This window comes from Aethalodelphis obliquidens, unplaced genomic scaffold, assembly GCF_003676395.1.
Source record: "Aethalodelphis obliquidens isolate GAN/ISIS:26980383/991018 unplaced genomic scaffold, ASM367639v1 scaffold6, whole genome shotgun sequence".
Classification (NCBI taxonomy): domain Eukaryota; kingdom Metazoa; phylum Chordata; class Mammalia; order Artiodactyla; family Delphinidae; genus Aethalodelphis; species Aethalodelphis obliquidens.
The window spans coordinates 29,030,712-29,054,987 of NW_020837950.1; the positions used below are offsets into that span (position 1 = coordinate 29,030,712).

The window sequence follows — 24,276 nt, forward strand, 5'->3', positions numbered from 1 at the left end:
CTATGTGGCTGTTTCCCACTAGCTATCTACTTTACATTTGGTAGTGTTCTATCAAGAGATTTTAATAACATTCAAGCCTCTTTGCACTCTTTTACCATGAATAATACAGAAAGCAGGTTTTATCCTGAGGCATTTGAACTTAAACTTAAAAAAAAATGGGAATAAACATGTTTAGTTGCAATATGAATAAAAATAGTGTACTTACAAAAACTACACTATAATGGTATAATCATTTCTGGAAAAATTAAGAAAGTTTTTACTTTAACAGCAAGTAACAACAAATATTTTTTAATATTTCATATATTAAAATATGAAGTTGCATACCTAGATAAAATGAGAAGAGTAACAGATATAAATTTTTTAATAATTCTTTTAGAAAAAGACAGTGTTACTGAGTATGCGGCTACCCTTGGCAGTACATATTATATTTTCCAAATATTATCAATTTGTCTCAAGACCACTCTATCTTAGGGAATTGTTTTTATAAAAGATCAGGAATAAGTGAAGGCATTTGATAGCATCAAATCTTTTAGCAATTAATGAAGTAAATCTGAATTTTCATATTAATGGCATCATTCTTCCTATTGTCTATGTATAAACTTCTTGCATCATATGAGAATAATGATCTCTAATTACATAATGATGATGATAATATAATAACAATGTACCTCAACCCCCGACCCCCGCCCCTAGAATCATTTGACAATGTTTACCTATTTTGACCCTTATTCTTAAAACAATGCAACTATAGTGGTAGTTTAAAAGATGTAAAATTCATATAGTTAATACTGTAAATATATTACACCTAAGGTAAATTAATTGGCAATTTCAAATGTTTTACAGCAGAAAGTTTAGAATGTAAATTAAATAACATTTAAATGCCAGATGTTTACATAGAAAGTGTTTAATTAAGACATACTTTTGAGATACGAATCTAGAAACCTTTTAAATAAGCACACCAGATTTAAAATGTAATTTAAATTAATATTTTAGGAAAAAAAGGGTCAAGGTTAAACTGTTTGTCTTCCTTAAAAAGTGTATAATGTCTTTTGTGTCTCTACTAACAAAAAGAAATCTCAGTGAAACTCGGATATTAAAACCTCCCAGGAAACCAACAGTAAAAGCTGCTAAGAATTTCACAACTTTTTTTTTCCTTAGGTGTTAATTAAATGATCATTTAACACTGCAATGTAAACACAACATTTTCATCTCCTGACAGCACAGCCTATTATAAATCCTGGGTAATAAAAGTCTTGGTGTTAATGCTCTGAACCAAGTTCCCACCACACTCTAAGATGCCTTGTCGTGTCTAAGGTTAAGCATCTAGACACAAAACAAAGCTTGCGCCTACTCTACTTCCAGTGCAATTTTCCCATCGCCCAGTGACCTAGGTAACACTTTGAGCAATAAAGAATAAATTTAATTTCTCCAGCATTTTGTGAGGATTAGGAACAATTGTTGGCTTGCAATGACTTTTTATCCTTGGATTCTTTTCCTCCAGAGCATTCCTCTGGTCCTAAAAGAGAATTCTGATGGTTTAAGACATAGAACAAACAAAACTTTAGGCTTTTTTCAATCAGTTGGAACTGTTGGAGGGGAAGCAATCAACCTTTCTCTGTGCTATTCTCAGCTATTCACATACTTCAAGCTTTAATCTTTCACTAGTAGAAGAAACCTATCATGAGGGGGCAAAGCTATCTTTTTCCATTCTGTTTCCAGACTTATTTATTTCTCTTTTCTTTACATCTTTTTTATAAAACACTTAAATCAAGTTGCCATACTTAGCTGTTCACATTCATTTGGGGGACATTTCAAGAGGCACAGATGTTCTCTTAATAACATTTCACACAGCCATGTTGTACCCTAGACCATGGGTATTGCCAAAGACTGGACTTTTTACTCTTCATTGCTTCCTTCTCTAGAGTTTAGGTTTCTTAAACTCTTGCCCTAAGTTTCTTATATCACAATTTATCAAATGTTTTAAGGTTAACCCTCTATAAATAATTCCTTGATAGCAAATAACTTGGTTGTGGGTAACAGGTAATGAAGAGGACATATACACATTCATCTGACTGCAAAGCTTATGTACATATAAAAAGTATTGGAGTTATGATAAAAACAGACAAATTAAAATAACTTCAGGCTCAAAGCTATTTCATTATCAATCATTGTTTAAATCCAAAGTGCTAAACAGTTTGCAATTTGAACTGTATTTTGACAAAATGTTTAGTCTAAAACTGCACTGAAAACCACACATGCAGCTTATGTAAAGGTGGCAGGATGTTCCACAGATCAAATCATATTTGTATATTATAAGTTCAACGAATTAATTCTTTTATATTGTTTTTAAAACTGAAATCTTAGTAATAAAAATGTTCTTTAGCAACACAACGTAAATCTTCTGAATAACTTTCAATATAGTTTACCTATACCTTAAGGAGTTTACTCAGCATTTTCTAACTAATTCATATTTTTCCTTCATTTTGTTATTCAAGACAACACATCATTAAAATGACAATTTAATATGTGGACTAACATAAATAGTTCCTGAATCACAGCCTCTTTTTCTATCCTTGATTCATTTTATATAAGAGTTTTAAAATTATATGAATCATCAACTGGGAGTGGGTAAGAGATCTCATTAAAAACATTCTGGCCTTAATGTAACTTGTGTTGCCAAGTAAGGAGAACTGGAATGATGCAAATGCACATTTTATGCTAATTTGCAGTGTTAAAAAATTAATGTGGTTATGCTTATGTATGTGTTATTACACTGAGAATAAATGTAAGAGAGACGTGAAAGAGAACTGGGAGATTTGCTGACCGTGGGCAACTTGCAAGGACGTCTGTGACTATTATTTCATGCTATTTTGCAATGAGAGGATGATAATCCTACAAGCATCATTTCTATCATACTGGAAAGTTGACAATGTTCTTTTGAATACAGAGTTTATCTTGTGAATTGAAATATTCCCAGGAGGTAAATATCATCCCCATTTTACAGATAAGGAACCTTATCTCCAGAGGTATCCATTGATTGACAAAGATAGCAAAGCTACTAATACCTGAGTAGGCATTTAAACACTAGTATTTTATGCAACCTCTCATAAAATAACTTGATTTCAGTGTCTTAAAACATAATGTAAACACATTAAAACTAGTTCATTAGAACTAACACACTATGGACACTTGTTCCTAGAATTAATATTTATATAAACTTCAGTCCCCAAATTGTAATCTTGAGATGGCAGTGGCAATTTTATGATTTAGAGTCAAATTTTAAAATATTCCCTGATGATGTGTATTGAATAATATCTTTTTGACATGAGAACCATATACTTAAATTCATCTTTCAAAAAAAACAGTCTCCATGAACATTGTAGGCTTTAATTTACATATTACAGGTCAGATGTTAGCAATGGTTGAGGTCAACAAATGTCCCATATTACAGAGGGCCACACACCATGCCAGTTTTTCTCCCCTGCACCTATCACAGTATTCGCCAAATTCAAGTTGGCTAACCATGAGTATTTGCTGGTGGAAATAGAAACATTTACATTTGGGAAAGCAACTATTTAAACTAGTACACTTGAGTGGGAAAGACCTTTCTGCACTTGACTTTCCTCTGCCAGGAACTATGCTGTGGATTTCACACTCAAAAAGTCTAGTGGGTGGCTTGGCAGTAGTAGAAACTTGCCAATTTCTGACGTTCTCCAGTAACAAGTCTTTTATTAGTGATCCCTTTAAAGTAAAAACTACCCACAGGAGGCCAGGCAAAAATCTCAAATACAGTCTTAATCTTCACTGCTTTTATAACTTCTAAATCATACGATTGCATGTTGATTTATAAACAAAAGTCCTATTCAATGGCTTGCCTAATTTTTTTTCGTGGCAAGTGGTAATGGCTACCCTGAAGTGTGTCCAGATATCAGTCTATGAAGTGTTTCGTCTACCTATTTAAAAACAAACCTTCGGTTATATAACAGTAATCTCTTTCAATGAAATACTCCTCATATATCTGTTTTTTAAGTGGCAAGATCAGAGTCCCTTGGGCTCAGTAATAATAAGTAATTAATAAGTTAATAAATAATAAGGGACTTGAGGTTTTAATCACTGACAGTTAACACCTTCCTAAGTGTTATCTCTCATATGAAGTCTTTGTTTTCAAAGATAAAGAGTCAATCTGTTCCCCTTAGCAAGGTATCAGTATTAACAATACAAACAGTGTATCCTTGCATCAAATGATGACACAGACAAACCACCTCCGAACAACTTTTCTTCTCCGCACCTGAAGCTCTCTAGCAGTCTTGGCAACAGAGATCAGCGGCAGCTATCATGGCAGCTCCCTGGATGATTAATGATGTCGATCTGGTGGGACCACAGTAACCTTGGCAACTATAACCTGCAATTCCTGCACTACCACTGTCGGATTTACTGTGGCAGGGGCCAAACAGACCAAGAGTAAAATGAAGCAGGAAACTACACACCTGACACCTCTAAGGAGCCCACACTTTAATCAGAGCTGGCAGAAATTAATTCAAGAGGAATTCTGACACAGGCACCACGGCTCTCTTCTGCTTTTATCCTTGAATCCAAGAATCCTGACACTTAATTGGCATCAGAGAACTGGGGGAGGGGGGAGGTTAGTTTTATATAAGTGCAGTATTAAGGTATATTTTGCTTAGGTGGAAAATGGATCATTTTGATTTTTCAGTGTCTACCGATACCCTTCAATGTTTAGAAAACCTAAGGGGACAAACGTTTAATTAGCCAAGGTACCCTTTAAATTTAATTTGGTTCCCCATTATTCATACTACCTTCCCAGTGTTACTATTTGCTCATTCAAGTTACAAACCCTGAGCCCAATGGAGATTTAATTCAATACATCAAACACTGAGAGCTTTCTAAAGGTCAAGCCTTATACTAAACCCTGGGGATACTAAAAAAAATGTTTTTGTAATGCATGTATACCAGCATTTATAGCATAATTAAAAGAAAAAGAAAACTAATCTACTAATAATTGTCAAGTATACTAGCAGTTATATCTGAATGGTGAGATCATGAATAATTTCTATCCCCACTTACTTTTCTCTTTTTCTGAACTGTCTAAACCTTTTTTTTTTTTTCTTGGCCACGAGGCATGTGGGATCTTAGTTCACCAACCAGGGATCGAACCTGAGTCCCCTGCAGTGGAAGTGCAGAGGCTTAACCACTGGACTGCCAGGGAAGTCCCCTAAACCTTTTTAATATAAGCATGTGTTACCCTTGTAACTATTAAAAAGCAAAATCAAAAGCTAAGGCTCCTTCTATGAGAAACGGAAATAAGGACAGCTTCACTGTATATTTGTTATGTTTCACAAATCAATTTTTACCATAATAGAAATTAAGTTTTCCTCTTAAATATTCCCAATAATTATTATCAAAGAGTATCTGGAGAATCTGAGATCCTATCCAACAGCAAAGGAATTGTGATCTGACCAATTGAATTAAGTGCTCAAAATTTATTTGTCTCAGGTAAGGAGTCACTAGGCCATAAAAAGAGTCCTTGGCTTTAAAAATACTACTTATAATGTTAGATAATTTAGTGGCTCCAAAGGTCTCTAGGGAAACACCACTTGTTAACCAGAAATAAAGACTTTTTATTTAAAGAAGTAAAAAAATGAATCACTGGGACCTATGTATTTGTTTGTTAGTTTTGCTTTGTTTCAGTAGATACAAGTGAAAAATGAGTTTCTGCACCGTGGTTTGGCTACTTAAGCTTATGTTAGAAGTCTGGGTAAATATATAATACTCAAAGAAATAAACTGAAAACCACAAAACAAATATTTGTAACGGAATGCTTAACCACAGTACTAGCAATGAAATTCCTCTCTAATGAGCCCAGATGAGTGGCTGCAAACTCTAGCTGGTAAGTCACCTTTAAGGTTATGTTTTTCAGGAACATCTGTATAAGCTACTCATAAATTTCAATCATAATCGACAATTTCAAAAGTCACTGAAATTTCTCTCCGTTAACCAGCTCCTAATTGTTCTGAAAATCATGTTCTCCACTCTTAAACTGATAATAAAAGTGCAACCTCAGTTTTGGAGGAGGAGCAAAGGGGGAGGACAGAGTATCTACATAAGCTAAGAAAACTATGTGCTGTCTCTTAACCTCCAACCTATGGCCCTTTACTTTTCTTTTTTCTTTACTTACACTTTCCATCTGTCAACAAGCGCTTGTAATTTTATTACACTGTCCTGTAGTTTATGCAGAGTTGGTATTATTTTACAGAGTTCTGTTAATGGACTGGATAAATGGTAATGCTATTTAAACTAGTCTCCTGCTCCAACAAACACAGCTGCAACTGTACTACTATTTCTGAGCAAACATCTTGACCTGAACATGGAGTGCTCTCTCAACCCGTCCAAAGAGAAATTGGAGCAGACAGCAAAGGAAAAGCATATTTGGCCGCTAGCAGCAACCAACCGTGTCGAATCATAATTCATATACAGTGTACCCTCTTTTTCTTTTATACTGCATTTAGAGTTTTTTTTAAAAAGCATGTGTGCTTCTTCACCTGGCATCTCATTTTCAGCCAAGAGTCAAATGGCGATTATTCATTACAGAGGCACAAAGAAAATCTGTATAATGTCCAGTTTGCTTAGATTTAATCTAAGCAAACAATGATTAAAGTCAAACATCAGTGTATGAACTATATAGTAAAACAAGTAAACTTTTTCATTGATTATGTATCAGGAAACAATAGTATTAAGAAAGGGTAAAAGATAAAATAAGTTAGGAAAAGAACCAGAGGTACGAATTAGCATTATGCATCAATTTATAAAGAGAAAATAAATCTAAATTTGTTTCTTTCATGAATTCTAGATGTGTATGGCTCTACTGAATTATACAGTAGGGCAACTGTAGATCATTTGATATGCAAATACAGCTACCAGTCGACTTTTCCCTGTCACAACATATTGTCCTGTTGTTTGTCCAAAATTCTGTATCTTTTGTTTGGTCACTTATCCTTCTTGTGAAAGAAAAGTTCATTTTTAAATGAACATTTTAAAGGACATTTTTGTACATAGATTTGTGCATATTTTTCCATCTGTTAGAACAGTTGTTTCCAGTTAGCTACTAGGCACCTGTATCATATGAAGAATACTTGAACTTGCATCCTTCCTCTTGGAAATTAAACTAGACAGGCAGCTAGCTTCACAAGCTTTTGTTCCTTTATTTATTAAATACTCTTAATGGTGGTTGTTTAATCAGTTAGTGATCACCATCATAAAAAACTGGTTACATGTAGCGTATAACTTTCCTCTTAAGAGAAAGATCATTGCTAACAATCCACTAGGTCTAATTCAGCTGAGAGAACAGTGCCTAAACTCAAAAGAAGATTCCTTTTTCCTGATGCAGAAAAAAATTACACCTCTATGTTTCCATGTGTATCCAGTGTCTATGTCAGGTGTCAAGTCACAATCAGTACTGAACACTAAGCCATCAAGCTCTAACTTCAGGAAATCAAAGCTTTCAAGTCCCTCTTGCAACTAGTCCCACATCAGAAACAAAATTTTATCTTCCATTACTCCCCAGGGGAAATCCTTTGAGCCAAACAGGCACAACATGACTCTGAACACATTTTCTAGCTGCCTATGGCCCCACTTGTTAACATGCTTTTAATTAACTAGAAAATGTTGCCTTATAGTTTTATGGGTTCTGTTTCTTTAACTCACCCAAGGATTCCGAGTCATCTTCTTTCATACAGCAGCTTCATAAAGTTATAAAATCATAACAAAACATAATGGAAAATCCCTTGGTCCATTATATGACATTGTAAAAGGGGGCAAAATATTGAACAGAATATAATTTGCTGGTAAGTGATTCTGCACTAGATTATACCACCTGAATCCCTCTAAGAAAATTAATCCAAGTACTTCCAGAGTAAAAATCAAATATTCTAGTTTCTCAGAGACAGTGTTAAAGTTACTTCCTATATTTTCCTCTCTTCAGCTTAATAATTTTAATTCTAGCTATAACAGTCATTCCATTTAAATTATATTTTCACAGCTACATAGGAGACAGAAAATTTTCTAGACAACGTGGATTGTTTTTATATGCACATTGTGAGCAAAGTAGTAATTTAATAGCACTCAATGTATACTAGCTTTGAAATCAATTCTACAAAATCCCCTCAATCAAAAAAGTTAAAGCAGAAAGTAGAATCTATTAAAACCATCTCTGTAGCCCTTCTTGCAAACTAAGCACAAATAATTAAATACAAGTATCAATTTATATTCATACATATAATTTTCATAACAGCCTACATCTAGTTTCCTTGGTAAAAATAGTCCTTAGAGAATTCTTGTTAAAAAGGCGGTCTCAAGGTTTCTTTATTTGATTCTTTTAAATTTACTTAAATTGGGTCAATTAACCAGCAGGGAACACAACGCAGAGGAGAAATACTGCTAGGTGACTTTGGCTATCCTTAGAGGAAGAGAATCAGAAAAGTCAAACTCTAGAGAGAAGACCTGGTATGTAGCTGGCTCCACCTTCACCTGCTGAGAAAATTCTCTCTATAGTCAGCTAAGGTGTCAGGAGGACCTAACACAGAGCCTAACTGAGATACAATGTCGGGGGAGGGCTGTGAGAAGAGGGCCTTCCTACTTCTGGAATTCATAACAACAATATTGAACGAGTAGGCTACCACGAAGCTGTGGCTACAAAGTCAAGTTCAGAAAAAGCAATCTCTTCACTTACCCCACAAGCATGACCATATGGGACTTTCCCCACCATCCAGGTGGGAGCCAGGCTGAGCAATTTATTCTATATATCCCAACGATTTTTCACAACATCCACAAACATCAATAATCATTGTTATTTATTTTTCCAACACTTTGTAGCTTATCTCCCATCTGCACAAAATCATTCATGTGGCTGAAAATCTAATTTTAAAAGCTTTCAAAAGTATATTTTCACTATGCACATTAGGTCAGTGAACAAGCATTCCAGGGAAGAAAAACCGATTCTGCCTAAAACTCACGTTATGCTCCTTCCAAAGTACTTCTGTTAACAGTCAATGACGTATTTGATATGAAACCCTTAAGTCGTTCATATTGCACAGTTTGGAATTCTGGCTTTAAAAGGAACATTTAAGAGGAAATTTACAGTCCTCTTTAAATACCTTATAATAATATTTCCAGACTGATAAACACTATGTGAATACAGAAACAATATCAAAAAAGCTGACATTAAAAACCTCAACTTTACAAGAAAACAATGCCAACTTCCTCTGAAGAGGAAGTGCAGTGGCAATCTTTCCCTTCAGAACTTAATCAAAAGTTTCCATAAAGAAGTTAGGTAAATCTCCCCATCAGGACCAAAAAAGAATAATACAATTACAATAACATATACACGAATCAGTAAATGCTAACCAAATAAAAGAACTGGAACTACTGGAAAACCAATCATAAATTTCCAAAAAAACAAAAAAGAAAAGAGAGAGAAAAGAAGAAAAGAAAGAAAGGCAAACGTTTAATCCATTAATCTATGGATGAATAGATGAATAGATTCCAGGAAAGCATAAGGAAACAGATCCAAAATACATTTAATAAAACGCGAGGTACTACCCAAAGCAACAATAACTATTTCTGTCTACTTACAGTCTGTATAGCTTCGAAGTCCCAAGAAACAGCAACTCAGGAAACAGCTGAAGGTGATTTCTGTTTAAACGCCTTTTGAGAAAAACAAAAACAAAGCATATGTTACATAGAAAGTACCCAACAATGAGACTGTGATTGGGTAGTGTCATGCCTCATCCTGTATTTCAGGAAAGAATGAAACGACATTCAAGAGAATTCAAGCATTGAAAATCAGAAGTTGGTTACACCTTTTGTTACATGACTCTTTAAAGCAATTTTCCATTGTGCTTACTCAGATGATGATTACTGGGGCCTAAACTCTAAATTCACATCCCCTGCAACATCAGTCAACCAGCACAGATGCAATGAAACAGGATTTCTGGACTCAGACTCTGGTGTCTAGGTTAGGCAAGTCCAACATACAGCAGAAATACCATATTAAATGGTGCCCTAAAATAATTCATACGCTGTCCCAGATGACCTGAATTTTCAGCCAAGGTACTGAGGGGAGGTGGAAATTTCATTTTTTTTAGCTTTTCATTTAGTTTCAGAAAAATGTATAAGAAAGTGTCAGCATGGTTTCTACCTCTAGGCAAAATCACAAGAAAACCTCAATCCACAGTTCTTGACTCTTAACTGAATGAGGCTGAGTTATAACTAACAATGAGGGCAAAAATGTTTAAGTAATGTTTTCTTAATGTTTAACTGATATTGGGATGTTTTAAATATTTTAGAAAAGAACTTGATTGCAACTCTAACTCAATTTAAGCCCCGGTACTACATAACTAAGCTCTTTTGGACTATGCACACTAACTAAAGAGTGGCAAAATCTGGCCTTCATGTACTCATATCCCAATCTCATTCGTTTTAAGTGTACAATTTAACATTTCAGTAAAAATAAATATCTATCCTCTCTACTTTTCCCAAATTTAAATAAAATGATGACAAGCTAATGTAAAATGCACACTTAAATGATTTATAAGCTGCTATAGCTCTAGAGGAGAGTAAGGACGTCCAGAAACTAACATCACACTGAAGAAACTTGAGGTGTTTCTTGTGGTAAAGATAAATGTTAAGGTGGCGGGAAAAGAGGGCATATCAATCTTGCCCCCTTTTAAATATGATGAGATATTTAAACGGTCATCAGATGGGAGCAGAATTACAGTATTTAGTCTCTAGAGGGCAGGAATAGCACTAGTAATTATAACTCAAGAAAGCAGATCATAAGGAAGACCTTTCTAAGTATAAAAGATATTAAGAAATGGGATGATCGGCTTTAGGAAGCTCTCAACTCCTTACTCCACATATATTCAAGCAGAGGCTATGCATTTTTTCCCCTGCAACGGATGTAATAAAAAGAAATTCTGCATTAAGTGAAAAGTTGGACAAGGTGAACTTCAGAACTTCTTCCAACTCTAAAACGCCATGAGGCAATGATAGCTACGCTTACCATCTTTTGCTACATAACTCATATTATTAAGAAGTTGGTCATCTATAGAAATACTCTCAGCACTTAATAAAATGTTTGCTCATAAAAACGTATGCTGAGACAATCAGAGGGAAAATAGTAAAATCAGTAGTGAAAGGGTGGACTTACTTTTCACCTACACTAATTTTGATGAATAAAGCACTTAACAAGGTTAACTGTAAAGTGAAACCAAAAGCTTTTTTTTTTTCTTTGCCAGGCATGGATCTGAGGAAAGAGTACTTCCAGAGTCTACTATTAAATATTTTCAATAAAATATAACTTAATGATGACCTTGTTATATTTTGTCTGAAAAAAATAGATTACAAGTATTCACAACAGGGCTAATAAGAATTTGTCTAGGGAAGACTCCCCATTGTCCAAATAGGCAATTGCAATTTTTGAAATGACAGAGATGTGCTTTCATAATCTGATCCAAACCACTGGACTAACAAACATCGTCCATGATTCTCCAGCCAAAACAAGCACGCTCCTTCAGGTCCCCAGCCCCTGCACAGGCAACTCTCTGTACAGAGCTTTCCCTTTTCTCCAAATGGTACTTTCTTACATCCTCTGTGTAATTCCCCTGATTCTCCTAAAGTTGATTCCTCCCTTGCCTGTGTCTCCATATGCCCATAGTATTTGATACATAAGAGTCCCTCACACTATATTATATTTATTCACACACTGGTCTGATTCCCACTACACTGTAAACTCTTCAAGTGTAAAGGCCATATCTGTGTATTTCCTTCCTTCTTCCCAGGCACTTATTAGGTCCTTAGGAAAAACTGCTCTTTGCATTTTGATATAGTTCAGCAAAATCCTAGCATGCGCATTTTATGTTCAGGCAACTTTCTCCAGGCATGTTCCCTAAGGTACCCGCCTTAGGTTTTATGCCACCCTCCAGATAACCTAAGACCCGCCACCAAACCTGCTTTCATGTGCTCTATACAGCAATTGCCTCCTTTCCCTTCCTTCAACCTCCCCCAGCCATGCCATTCTCAACATCATCTAGAAATTGGAAGGAATTCAACATGGTGAAACAAATTCAGATACCCAAGTGACTGAGGGCTGCTACTAGATTTCTTGTTAATGGGTCTACATTGGTCTCATTTCAGATATTGTAAGAAAGTAGATAATTCAGATACGGTGCAAGCAGTGTCTTTTCTCAATTTTTTTTCAAATTCTTAGTGGTTCTTAATTCATTCCCAAAGTAATAGCTAACATATATTAAGCTTACTAGGTGAGAGTCGCTGTTCTGAGAAGTTTACATGAATTATCACATTCATTCTACCCTATGAGTAGGTCCTACTGTCACTGCTGTTTTGGATGAAGGTACACAGCTCATAGAAAGTTCTGTCGCTGTTCTGAGAAGTTTACATGAATTATCACATTCATTCTACCCCATGAGTAGGTCCTACTGTCACTGCTGTTTTGGATGAAGGTACACAGCTCATAGAAAGTAGAGCTAGAACCTGAATTCAGGTGGGCTGACTCCAGAACATACCCTCTGAATCACTCCTTTCAAAGAGTCAGTCTAAACATTCCTCAAAATAATGTAATCCTCAACTTTCCTTTTCACCAATCTTTTTTTGGGAAAAATGTAGTTTTACATAGCCCACTTCCTAAATATCTATGAATGAATCACCTAAAAATAAAACACCAAGTTTTATTAAAAAAAAAAAAAACTAGCTGTATAGGCAGTTTACTATTTTAATGATCTATTTAAAATACCTAAAGTTGAGAGCAAAACAAAAATACGTATAAAATATTTTTCTCAGAATTCAAGTAATTTATCACTATTCCATGAAAATTATTATGAATGATCTTAATGTGTCTAAGCCTACCATGTGTATAAGACACAGTAGTATACAAAAAAAGGCAGATAATAGGTGACATGGTAACATGCATAGAAAAATAGTATGATTCCATTTTTTTTCTTTAAAAGAGTATCAATACACTTTGCTTCCTGTTCTGTTTCCTCTTCCATTAGAACTAAGAATAAATTGAAATACAAACATTAAAATAAAAAGTGAAACTCTTCCAAAATATCCAATAAAGGAAAACAAATTAAGCAGAATTTCTAATACAATGACCAGAAATTAAGTTTTTAAACTAAAGAGGATTTTTTAAAATCCAGAATTAAGTTAGACTATCAAGGTGCACAACAATTTCTAAACACAGCTCGAGAGAAAATAACCTAGCTTCTTCTAATACCACAGAATACTTCTTGGTAGCTCGAAGATGAGTGTGTCATAATAATAACTCTAATGTAAATGTGTTAAAGAAGTTAAAATCTGATAGTCCAAGAACAGATAAACAGCATGTAGTGAATTAAGGGCATCTCAGAGGAGGATTTATGGGAACCAACATGAATTTGCTGCATTAAGCAGACTAGGTGGGTCAATTACCAATTGTTCCCAGCAAGGATACTCAATTGTGTCAAAGGACAGATAAGAGATTCAGTGATATTCAGCTCCTGTGTCATCACCAGCTAGATGGAATCTGCCCACAAGATCTCAGGAGACTGACTGAAAATTCGCTGGATAGAAATTCATGGTTTCAGAAAGGTGTGTAATGTGTGTCTCTGAGACACATATTTTTAGGGTAAAGATAAGAAAGATCTCAGCAACTGTTTCCTCTGTGCTATGGGCTATTTTTTCAGTGTGACCTTCAGCAGGGTGAATGATCTTTCTGGGTCACACTAAAGATCACTGGCCTCTGAAATGCAGGTTCTTAACAACCTCAACTTGAAGGGCAGCATAAGCATTACTGACAAGCATTGTTTCAAATTATTATCTGCCAGCTGCTCCTGTGACTTGTCCATTACTAGAGGTTGGAGGTCTCTTATTGTTTCAACTTTCACCTCAATTCAATTAACATTTGCAAAGTTCACCCCCATCCAAAATGTAAAATGAAAACGATTTTACCAAAGCTAGTAAAAAATGCAAGTCTCATATTTACCTGTCATTGTAAATGTAAGGTATTACAATGTGCCATTTGATAAATGCTGCCTTAAAAAGTCTATCTTTTACAATCTTCTATTTCTCAAACATAAATGCCTTCTTCTCAGGTAAATTACCATTCGCCTTTTATGCTAACATTTTTAAAGCAAAGATTTTTAACATTTAGCTAGTATTAGATAAAGTTTATACTTTCAGCAGTGATATCAGTATTTTCACCCTTTATATTCTGTGGTAGGGAGATCAAAACTTATTAATAAAAATGTTGCTTCCTATTCATTCCCGTTACTTCTTGATATTCTCTATACATTCAGAGATTTTGATAAATACTCTGAAAAAAATTTGGAGAAGGTTTTGTACTTTCTTCACATCTTATCTATTGATTATATGCTATAAGAAAATCAGAAGGAAAATGATGGTAAATACGGATATTTAAAAGTCAAATTTATTATAGACACATTTTATTAGCTCAATAAGATAAAATAATTCAGAAACTCAGTTTCTGAAAAACAGGAAGGGAGATGTTGAAATGTATAATAATAATAGTTCCTTACGTGCTAACTCTGTGTCAAGCATTTTGTGAAACTCTGTGCATTATCTTACTAAAATCGTGTACCAATACTATGAGATATGATAATTGTTTCTGTTTTAATGATGATAAAACTGCAGTTTTAAAAGACGAAGCAATTTGATCAAGATCTCACAGTGGAATTGAAACCAAGGGTTTTTTGATGCCACGCCTATCTAATGTTTTAAAAGCAGGTAGAAGAGTTTGTATCTGTTTAGAAAGATAATCAACAGCACAACCAATGAGTGTCTGCCAATATTCATAGGACACCAGGCAATAGCATATAAAATTACAAGCTGCCTACACTGAGGGGAGTCTAGGTTATCTACACTGAGTAGGGCAGCAGCAGAGAGATGAAGCCCCACCTTCATCCAGGGCGGACAGACACTGCCAAGATGACAATCAAACAAATTTTTGTTAATATTATCTTAAAGCAAGATTCCAATTGCATTAAAACCAAATCAGTGCTATTGTTACCAAACTTTCATTCTGAAAGTGTTTTCACCAATATTCCTCCCAGTCCAGCAGATATAAATTGCTTTGAAAACAGATAAGAGCAATATATACAAAGTCCACACAGAAAAGTCTCTCCTTCCATGTAAAGTTGTGGAATTCGGGCTAGAAGGCATAATTCAGGCAGAAAGGTATCCAACAGGAATGAAAGACAGAGTTCAATGTAAAATATTTGACATTCGTTGCTTCCACAAATACATTGTAACAGTGCAAACTAAACTACTCATTTCAGGGGAGGTATAAAGGACACAGCATCCAGCAAACACTATCACAAAGGATGAGCCCAAAACAGATGTGGGAAAAATAAACAGCCTTGCTGTTTCAGAATTTATAAAACGGTCCACAAAGAGCAAACAGGCCTTCTCACCACCGTTCAACTTCAAGGCCCATAAAAAAAAAAACGCTGCATGAGAAACCCTCTCAGACAGATTGAATGTTCTGCAAAACTTCTAATAGTGCACTTGCATTAAAGCCTTCTAAGACCATAGTCAGTAAATGTAATTTAAAATCGTTCAATATTGCTTACAAACAGGTGAAAATAATTTGATATTTGGCTATCACAGATAGTGATACACTCTTGAACATCTAGGTGCATGATTTATCTCATACAATGTACATACTGAGCCTCTTTGCTGAGTTTGAGATGTTCTTTAAAGAGCCTTTCCCAAGAAAATAACTGCCGTGATTTTAAACTTGGGTATAAAGGTGCCAGAGAACAATTCTTTTAAGATGAGCTTGCATTCTTTTCCAAGGAGATTAGCACTGTTAGTTTGCCCTTACTTCAAGAAAAAGGACGTTATGTGTTGCCTATAAACTTGCAGGATGAGTCAGAAGAGGGATTCTCCACCTTCATGAACAGGGGATAAGGGGAGCCTTCCTTCAGACCTGTTCCACAACATATTCTCTATCTGAACTCATGTATAGCGACCTACAACAAAAATTCTAGAGTGCCGTAGTTCCTCAGCCTCACATTGGCTGTCTCATGCCTACGCATGGTGTGCACACCCAGGGAGAAATAACTCAGCATCACCTTCAAAAAATACATGTGCCTTTTAGATCTCGTTTAAGGAGAGGATAGTGTCTAGTCAAATTTAGGCTCTATTGTAAAGACATTTCTAAATTAAAATGAGTATTTTCTTTGTATTTACTTGATAGAAACTTTAAAATAGCTAAGTGAACAGGCTTTGCATGGCTTCATTATAATAATATTTTCAGGACTCTTTTTTCCAAGTAAAAATGAGTATCAAATGACAACGTCAGTAGAAAAAAGGTAATCTCAAATCCAAAGATACCAAAATTTGGAATGTTTAAAGCAATATTGTCTTATAGGAATGGCTTTACAACGTATTGGTAGGAAAAAAAGTGCAGTCCAAGCCTTTGCCTTTATCACTTCTGCAGTTTCCTTATTGCAAGGGTATGACTGTGAAGTTAATGAAATATCTAATATCCAAGGTTTTCAATGGTATGCTATTGGTTCTCATTAATGTAACCTAGGCATATACACATTTTATTTTGCATTGAGTGTTTCGTTGTATTTCAGACAAAATACCCTAATTTCTTTTGGACAACCTTTAAAAAATTTCAAAACCTTTCTCATACTCTTGCATTTGTATTATCCAGCAACTTACAAAAGCAGATGATTTGCAGTAGTGAAATACTGAAGTGGCCATAAAATAGAACTTTAATGACTGCAGCATAATCCCATAAGACATAAGTGAACAACATAACTTTACACCAGCATAGAAAAGTCAGGGGTCCCAATGTGATTTTTTTTAGCCTTCTAACACATTATACACTAACCAAGAAATACCTTGAATTAATAATTTTGCCTGGAGACTTTATTGAAAGTATACACAGGCATCTTCTGTGAAATATAAAGAAGTATAATTCTTAAATGTTTCTTTACTGTAGCTTATTTGTAGTTTGTTTTTCCTTAATTAATTTCCATTGACTATCTAGTCACTTAACTATATTAGATTTCATTTGAACATTTGATTAAACAATGAGACCTGTTAATGCAATCTACATGAGGCACATTCTCAAGGCTTCATTCTCATCTCAGATAAGCAGGTACTACCGGCAACACAGAGCATCCATGGGAATCCACCAGTGCACATGTTAGGTCTGGGCATAAAGTAGGAAACTGACAAAACAGGAAGTACTGTGTGCTCATAGTGTGTAGGCATGATTAAAACTTATTCCTTTTACAATGATTCATAACCACATTCTGATCATCATATCATCTGCTGTTGTTCTCTATACAATACAAAGAAGGAAGTGAAGGGAAAGGAGGCAGTGAGACAGAAAAGGGAGGAAGGGAGGGAGGATTTCAATACCCATCTACTACTTGACATTTTGACTGATAACCTTGTATTTCATCAATTCTTTGAAGTGGAAAAAATGTGTTTCTTTTGTAGCTATAATGCTTTGATTTGCCAATAATGATTTTCTCATCCTATACTAAAATTAAATCCAACCTAATCACATGACCCTGTTTCTTAGAGATTAAAAGTTGGATTTCTAAAAGGCACAGCTCTTATCTTCTGTTCTCAGATGTCTTCTTTCTGATCAAGTTAAAACTCTAGCAACATAAAGTAAAAAGAAAAAAACTTATAATTTTGAAATACTCATAAAATATTTGGAATTGTTCTGATTTTATCATTTTAAAATGAAAAAATAACTTAGAACCATAAATTGCATATGAATAAAGTTAATGTTTTTATTTTTTGTTCTTCACACAAAGAAAGAAAATTAACTTGCTATATTATATATACAGTATAAATGGCATTCACAAGATAAACCTGCATTTATACACCTTTTCATAATTTGGAGTTTGAATTTAAAACTCACATTTAAATTGCTAAAAAAACATAAACTCACACAAGGTATAATTATTTATAAGTTAATTCACTGATTACTTCCTGTTTATTACACTGTCTCTTGCAACTTTCGGGGGAAAAAAAGGTAATTTGTGTGATGTTAATGACATCATCTACTACAATAAGAATATATACCATAATAATATTATTATAAGGCCACAGTAATTTGATTATAGAACTCTCTGGGTAGCTTTTTAAAATTTTTTTTAATTAATATACAGAAAAAAATTTAAAATAGTTTGTTCCACAATAACCTGAATGCATTCTTTAGCAAAACTGCTTGCCATTTAATGTATTTAAAGAAATAAATATTTGAAAAGTGTATCCACAATGCTCCTAAGAAATGGTTTTGAATTCCAGAGTCCCAAGGAGATGAATTGGCTGTCAGATAACAATGTGCTTCCATCAGATGGACTTGGCAGTTGTAAACAAAAGGAATTTTCTCAGCTTTTCCTCACAAATATGAAATATTTGCTCTCGGCCAACAGCTGGGGTGATTTAAAGAAGTCCTGCATATATATTAGTTTTCATTCAAAATTACAAATCCTCCTCCCACTCTGCAACATCTGACTGCATCTCCGTAGAACAGAAAATTGTTCTGAGATGAAGTGACATTCCCGGGGAAGTAAAAGTCAAAAAATAGTACCTACTTACAACTTTAATCGAATTTCAGATCATAAGGTATCTGGTTAATAATTTTTAGGAAAAGTTCATTTATTCAAGATGAAAGTTCAAATGGTACTCCAAAGTGGCTTGAAAAATAATGAGAAAGTTTGTTTTATTCCAGTGTTTCTGAAAATATTTAAAATTACAATATAAACAAAATACAGACTTCATGAAAAGCCACTGAGAATCCTTCAATGATATCAAAGTTGTTTAAGAAAAAAATATACATATACATACATATATATCTCTCTCACATGGAAAAATGTATATATGTGACTACTAAACTCATATATATGAATAAATAAAAGTTACTCATGGAAAAAACTGTTAATGCTTAAATGATAATTTTAAATTATCTATTCATCTTACTAAACATTTAAATTATATTAATGCTTAGTTTTTAATGGATGGATTAAAAATACTTTTGCCAAGTTCTCACTTGAGATTAGCTATTCATAAAAGATATCAAAGAATAAATACTTTCAGAGCATTTTTATATATTAAGAAACAGCTTACGAACTTATAAACTTTGTTATAAACTTAACCCAATATTTAACTTATTTTTATTTCCTCCCCAAAACTAACTCTAAGTAGTGGTTTTAAATTTATTTTGAATTCCACAATTATATCGCTATATTGTAATATTATTCATGAACAAAATTTTATAGCAAAATAAATTAGATATCTCTGTTTAATTTTACTCTAGGTTATAAAAGTGTAGCCTATATTTACAAATACCTTAGAAATTGACAAGCCACTTTTATATTTACAGTTACACAGAATTAACTTTTGCCCTTGGGCCCAGTGAATCTGAGCACGTGCTATGCCCTAAATGAACTTCATATTTCACTATTTTAAATAAATAAATTTATTTAAATAAATAAATTTTATTTTAAATAAAATGTTTATTTTTACCTAAAGTGCCTCTTAAAGCAGGCATGGAAACATTAAAATAATTGTTGCTACTTTTAAGAGAGCTGATATTTGCCCTTAGAAATGCAAAGCTACTAAACTTGAATTATCAAGACATATGGAAATATGTTATTCATATTTCAAATGACAAACTGTGTATTTTATCTAATTATTTCAGCAGAGGTTTTTGTCTTTTGTATATATACACTATAGGCATTAAATAATAATGGTCCTCCAGTAATATATAACAATCCATAAAATTTTGTGTCTGAAAAAATAAAAATGTATTTTAAATCCTGAAGTTCACATTTGATCTTCTTGGAAAAAAACAATCAATGTTAAATGATGTGCTTTGATAACATAACTCTTACTTCCATTTCTACTAAATTCTTTTTCCAGCAAAAAAAAATTTAGAAAGCTACTATAAAATAATGAAATAAAACTGTGAATAGCAGTTATTAATAATATTCACCACAAGTGTTAAATATCAGAAAGTAAATCTTTATCACTAAGAACTTTAAATATTTCCTCAAATGTCACTAATGACACACATAGCAATAGCATGGGAACTAAAATAACTATCAGCAAAACTCTTCTTTTCCATAATGTACCATAAATGCAAATAAAATTACCACCTTTCTTCCTACATAAGCAAATAAAACAAACTAGATGAAAAATAAGAAAAAATGTACATCTCTAAGTACCAAAGCAATGGTTACCAAGGAAGTAAATGTCTCAGGAAAGTAAGTCTGTATTTTTGAACTTGTACAAGTTAGTACTATTTATGCAAAAATTCTATTATTTCTAATTGTAAATTAGTTTGAAAATCACTTTATCAACTTCTTTTTTCCGTAAACTTACAAAGACTAAGACATGAAATTGAAGACATGGTCCTTGAAATGCAACTATTTTTTAAAATATAGTTATGTCGTCATAAGTTTGGAATTGAAAATACTTACAGTCTCTCCAGTTCTTTAAGATCCTGGAATGCTCCTCTTTCAATGGTGCTAATCTTATTCTCCATAAGCTGACTGAAATGCAAAGTATAACAGGAGTCTTAATGTTACCACTCACCATCTGAAAAAGTGTCAGTTCAGCAACTGAAAACTTGTCCCTTTATGAAGTTAAATACTGCTCTGGTTTGAGATTCAATATCAAATCTAACAATGTTGTATCTGAGAAAAATCAGGGAAGGAAAATAGCATCCTCATCACGAAACTTTCATAAAAAATGCTAATTCAGTTTCTCACAAAATTTCGTCAGAATCCTGAACCTTAAGCTATAGTATATCCTGAAAAGTAACCCATGACACTACAACTCTGATGGCTGTTTTTCAAGTGAGTTCTTAACTGAAAGAAACAACATACAATAATTCATCATACACATACTTCAATTCACTGATGTATATATGTCAGAAATTGGAAGAATTCATAAAGGCCAAAAATGTGTTTTTCAAAAGTCAACAATGAACACGCATGATCAAAAGTATATGTGCACTGCAATGTAAACATTTATAAATCTATAGGTAAAAACAATTTTACATTACACTGAATCTCAAATGATTGTTTATTCACAACTAACTTAACACATTAATTAAAAAAGTAATCATACTGCAACAATTTTATGAGTTGCAAAGCTTTAAAATACAAGAAACGATTCAAAATATGACCAACATATTTTTATAGAGAAACAGTTCCCACTAAAAACTCTGCGAAAACCTGGATTGTTTGATTTTAATGTTACAAAATATAGGTACATGTTGCTTGCTAGAAGAGTCTGAACATTTTTATATTAGCAATAATAAAATGCAGGCCCACTTAAATTCTTTATAGTTAATCTCAAATCCTAAAAGTATATCAAATGTCTCACATTACTCATTCATATTGTAAAAGCAACTATTCTACATTTTTATATGCATAAGGCACTTACGGTATGGTATAGCAAACATTTGAAGTCATTTCCATTATACTGTTTCTATGGCTTGCATCCAACCTTAAAATAAAGGCCTACATTTTTATTAAAATTGAAGTACACTGATAAACAAAAAAAAAAAAAAGGAAACTAAGGCCTTTTAAAATTTTATGTTTCTGTCATTGAGGCAGTTATTAAAACTGAGATTAGTAACAATTCAAAATACACAACCTTAAAAAACAAAAGAGAATTCTCCAAAACACAGAAGAACATACTTACAGAACTCTTAGGTGTCGAAGACCAGCAAAATCTGTCTTAGTAATCCGTGTGATGTTATTTCCATTCAAATCCCTAAGAGAAAACAAGTAAGAAAATGAAAGTTCTGTTTAATTTCTACCACTATCTAGTTAAACAAAGACAAATATAAACAAAATAAGAGCTTTGAGATAAAGGATCAGTTCCAATTACTAAAGTAGTTTGCAAAGTAAAAGACAGAGAAAGAAAAGGAAGTCATCTCTGAAAGAAAATTTTTAAAATGATTAAGTTTACAGAGTCCATGCTTGCTGTCATATGACAAGAAAATGAAGTGATTCTGTTATCAAGAGATGTTCTCTTTTGTGTGTATATGGGATGCTTTCAATTTTTCTTTTATAAGGAGGTGTATATTAATTTCACAGGTATTCTGATATTTACTATTATTGTTAGTAATGTTCCCAAAAAGTTACCTTCAGGAAGTTAAAGGAACACTTTTCTAATACTATTCAGGAAGAAAATTTTAAAAATTCAGAACCCTATCCTTAGGTGGCACCATGGCTAAACTTCCTAAGGCAAAGAATAAAGTTTGAGTGCCATCAAAAGAACTGCACTTCAAAGACTCGCATTTATAAGCATTTACCTTCCAACAATTCTATGTTTGTATGAAAACGAAACTCTTCGTTTGCAGCTCGGGGACACCCGCTGTGACTGTAAAGTGAAAACTACTAGCAAGGGCAATAGTGGAAATAGTATTCAGGCCCTGATATTTTTGTTCAGATTTCAGCACCACGTTTCCCTCAAGAGTCACAAACCCCTTTTCTGGCATCTTAGGTCAAGATCTAAACTTGCCCTGGTTCCAATCATTTCAAATAAAACCAGGCTTTGCTGCGGTTTGAATGTTCTCCTTCACGGAAGTAAACCCTACCTTGACTTTGAAAACATCATGTGTATTTAATGTGTTTATGTTGTCAATGACATAATTTTATAAGCCAGCACTGAGTAAACTATTTTCTGAAACTTCTTCATAGATCCCTCATAGGGGTAAATTTTTTTTCAAGGACCTTAAAACTCAATTGCTATTTTTTCCCCGAACCGTTCCCTTTTTGCTGAATAAGACATGTTAGTGCTTAAACTTTAAACTGTTCTGAATAGCATGAAATGACAAGGGCTAAAAGAGAGTTCTGCACTGCTTTCTCCCCAACCCATTTTCCGTGCTGAGCAAAGTACCATCGAATTGTTCCTACAGTGGTTGGGGTCTTTCTTTATCCGGGCTACTTGCCATAAGCTGAGTCCCAACCGCCACCGCCAGCCCCCCAGTCCCAGACAAACTTGGGAGATCATATTCTGACAAGATACCCTGGGTAGGGACTCAACCTGCCCAGCGCTGCGGGCCAGGGAAGGAGGGCAGAGACGGAGTAGCGGGCGGCCCAGTGGGGCTCGGGATGGGGCAGCCACTGGCAAGGGAAGGAATGGCTCAACTCTGGCCTTTAAACTGAGGGCGAGGAAAATGAGTTGGATAAGAAGATCGACTCGACGCGCTGCGGGCCGCGCTGGTGGAAACCTGCGAATCCAAGGCGTCCCCTCCGCCGTCCGCCCCCCTCGCAGCCTGGTGACGCAGGGGCCCGGGGAGCGCAGCCTGAGAGCGCTGCCCCGGCCGCCCTCGCCCCGCCGGGCCCAAGCTCAGCGGTGAGGGGAGCGCGCCCCGGGCGCCCGGGAAGCGCGGGGCGGCGGCCTCTGCGTTCACAAAGAGAACGGCCTCCACGCTCCACTTCCCTGAACTCGGAAAGCGCCCCACAAGCGGCGCGTGGGCCGTCAACACCCGCGTTGCGATTACTTCTTCATTAGAGGCTCACAGAGACAGGGAGGCGGGGATGTCTGCGGGCAGCAGAGCGCGAAGAGAGGAAGGAAGGGGAGAGGCTGCCACGAGCAGGGACGCAGAAACTGCCAGAAAGGTGGAAAGGGGGCACTAGGGCTCAGCAGGAAGGGCCGAAGGGGGCAGCCGAGGGCCGCGGGGTCACCAAATTGGTCAGACGCGACTTGGCCGGCTCCGCTTGGAGAACCAGCCCTAACTTCGCCTAGCCGACGGGACGTGGTCCGCCTCCGGAACCTTCCCCCTCGGACAGGTCATTGGGGCTCGCCGCCGCCGCCGCCTCCTCCCAGGGGAAATGAAAGGCGGGGGAAGAGTCGCGGGGGGCTGCGCGCGGCCACCGCGAAAGCTGCTGCCGTCCTGGGGCATCCTTCCTTCCGCGGCCTGTAGAAGCGCCCCTGGGCGGGCTCAGCCGCCCCACGACCCCGTCTCCTCTCCCTCAGTCCCCAGGAGGGCGACACAAAGCCGGGGAGCGGAGGTTTCTCTCTTTTGAGTACCCCCCTCCCGCGTCAACCCCCCTTCTTCGCGCCACCCCGCGATGACAAGAGCCGGGACTCGGCCCTGAACCGACCCGCGACAGTTCCCAACCGCAAGGTGACTCCGTTTGCAGAGTCCGAGGAACAAAGTCGCGTCTCCCTTGCCCCAGGCAT

General features: G+C 35.4%; 1 protein-coding gene across 6 annotated transcripts in view; it reads right to left on the reverse strand.

Annotated features, from left to right (window-relative positions):
• SLIT2 (slit guidance ligand 2) overlaps positions 1 to 24,276 on the reverse strand; it is a 382,557-nt gene that overhangs the window by 357,460 nt on the left and 821 nt on the right. For all 6 annotated transcript variants that reach the window (XM_027103256.1, XM_027103257.1, XM_027103259.1 and 3 more), the window contains exons 2-4: positions 21,784 to 21,855; positions 20,553 to 20,624; positions 9,649 to 9,720 (exon numbers count right to left, since the gene is read on the reverse strand). In XM_027103256.1, coding sequence (XP_026959057.1) covers positions 9,649 to 9,720; positions 20,553 to 20,624; positions 21,784 to 21,855 — 216 coding nt within the window. The remainder of the gene's footprint in view (positions 1 to 9,648; positions 9,721 to 20,552; positions 20,625 to 21,783; positions 21,856 to 24,276) is intronic.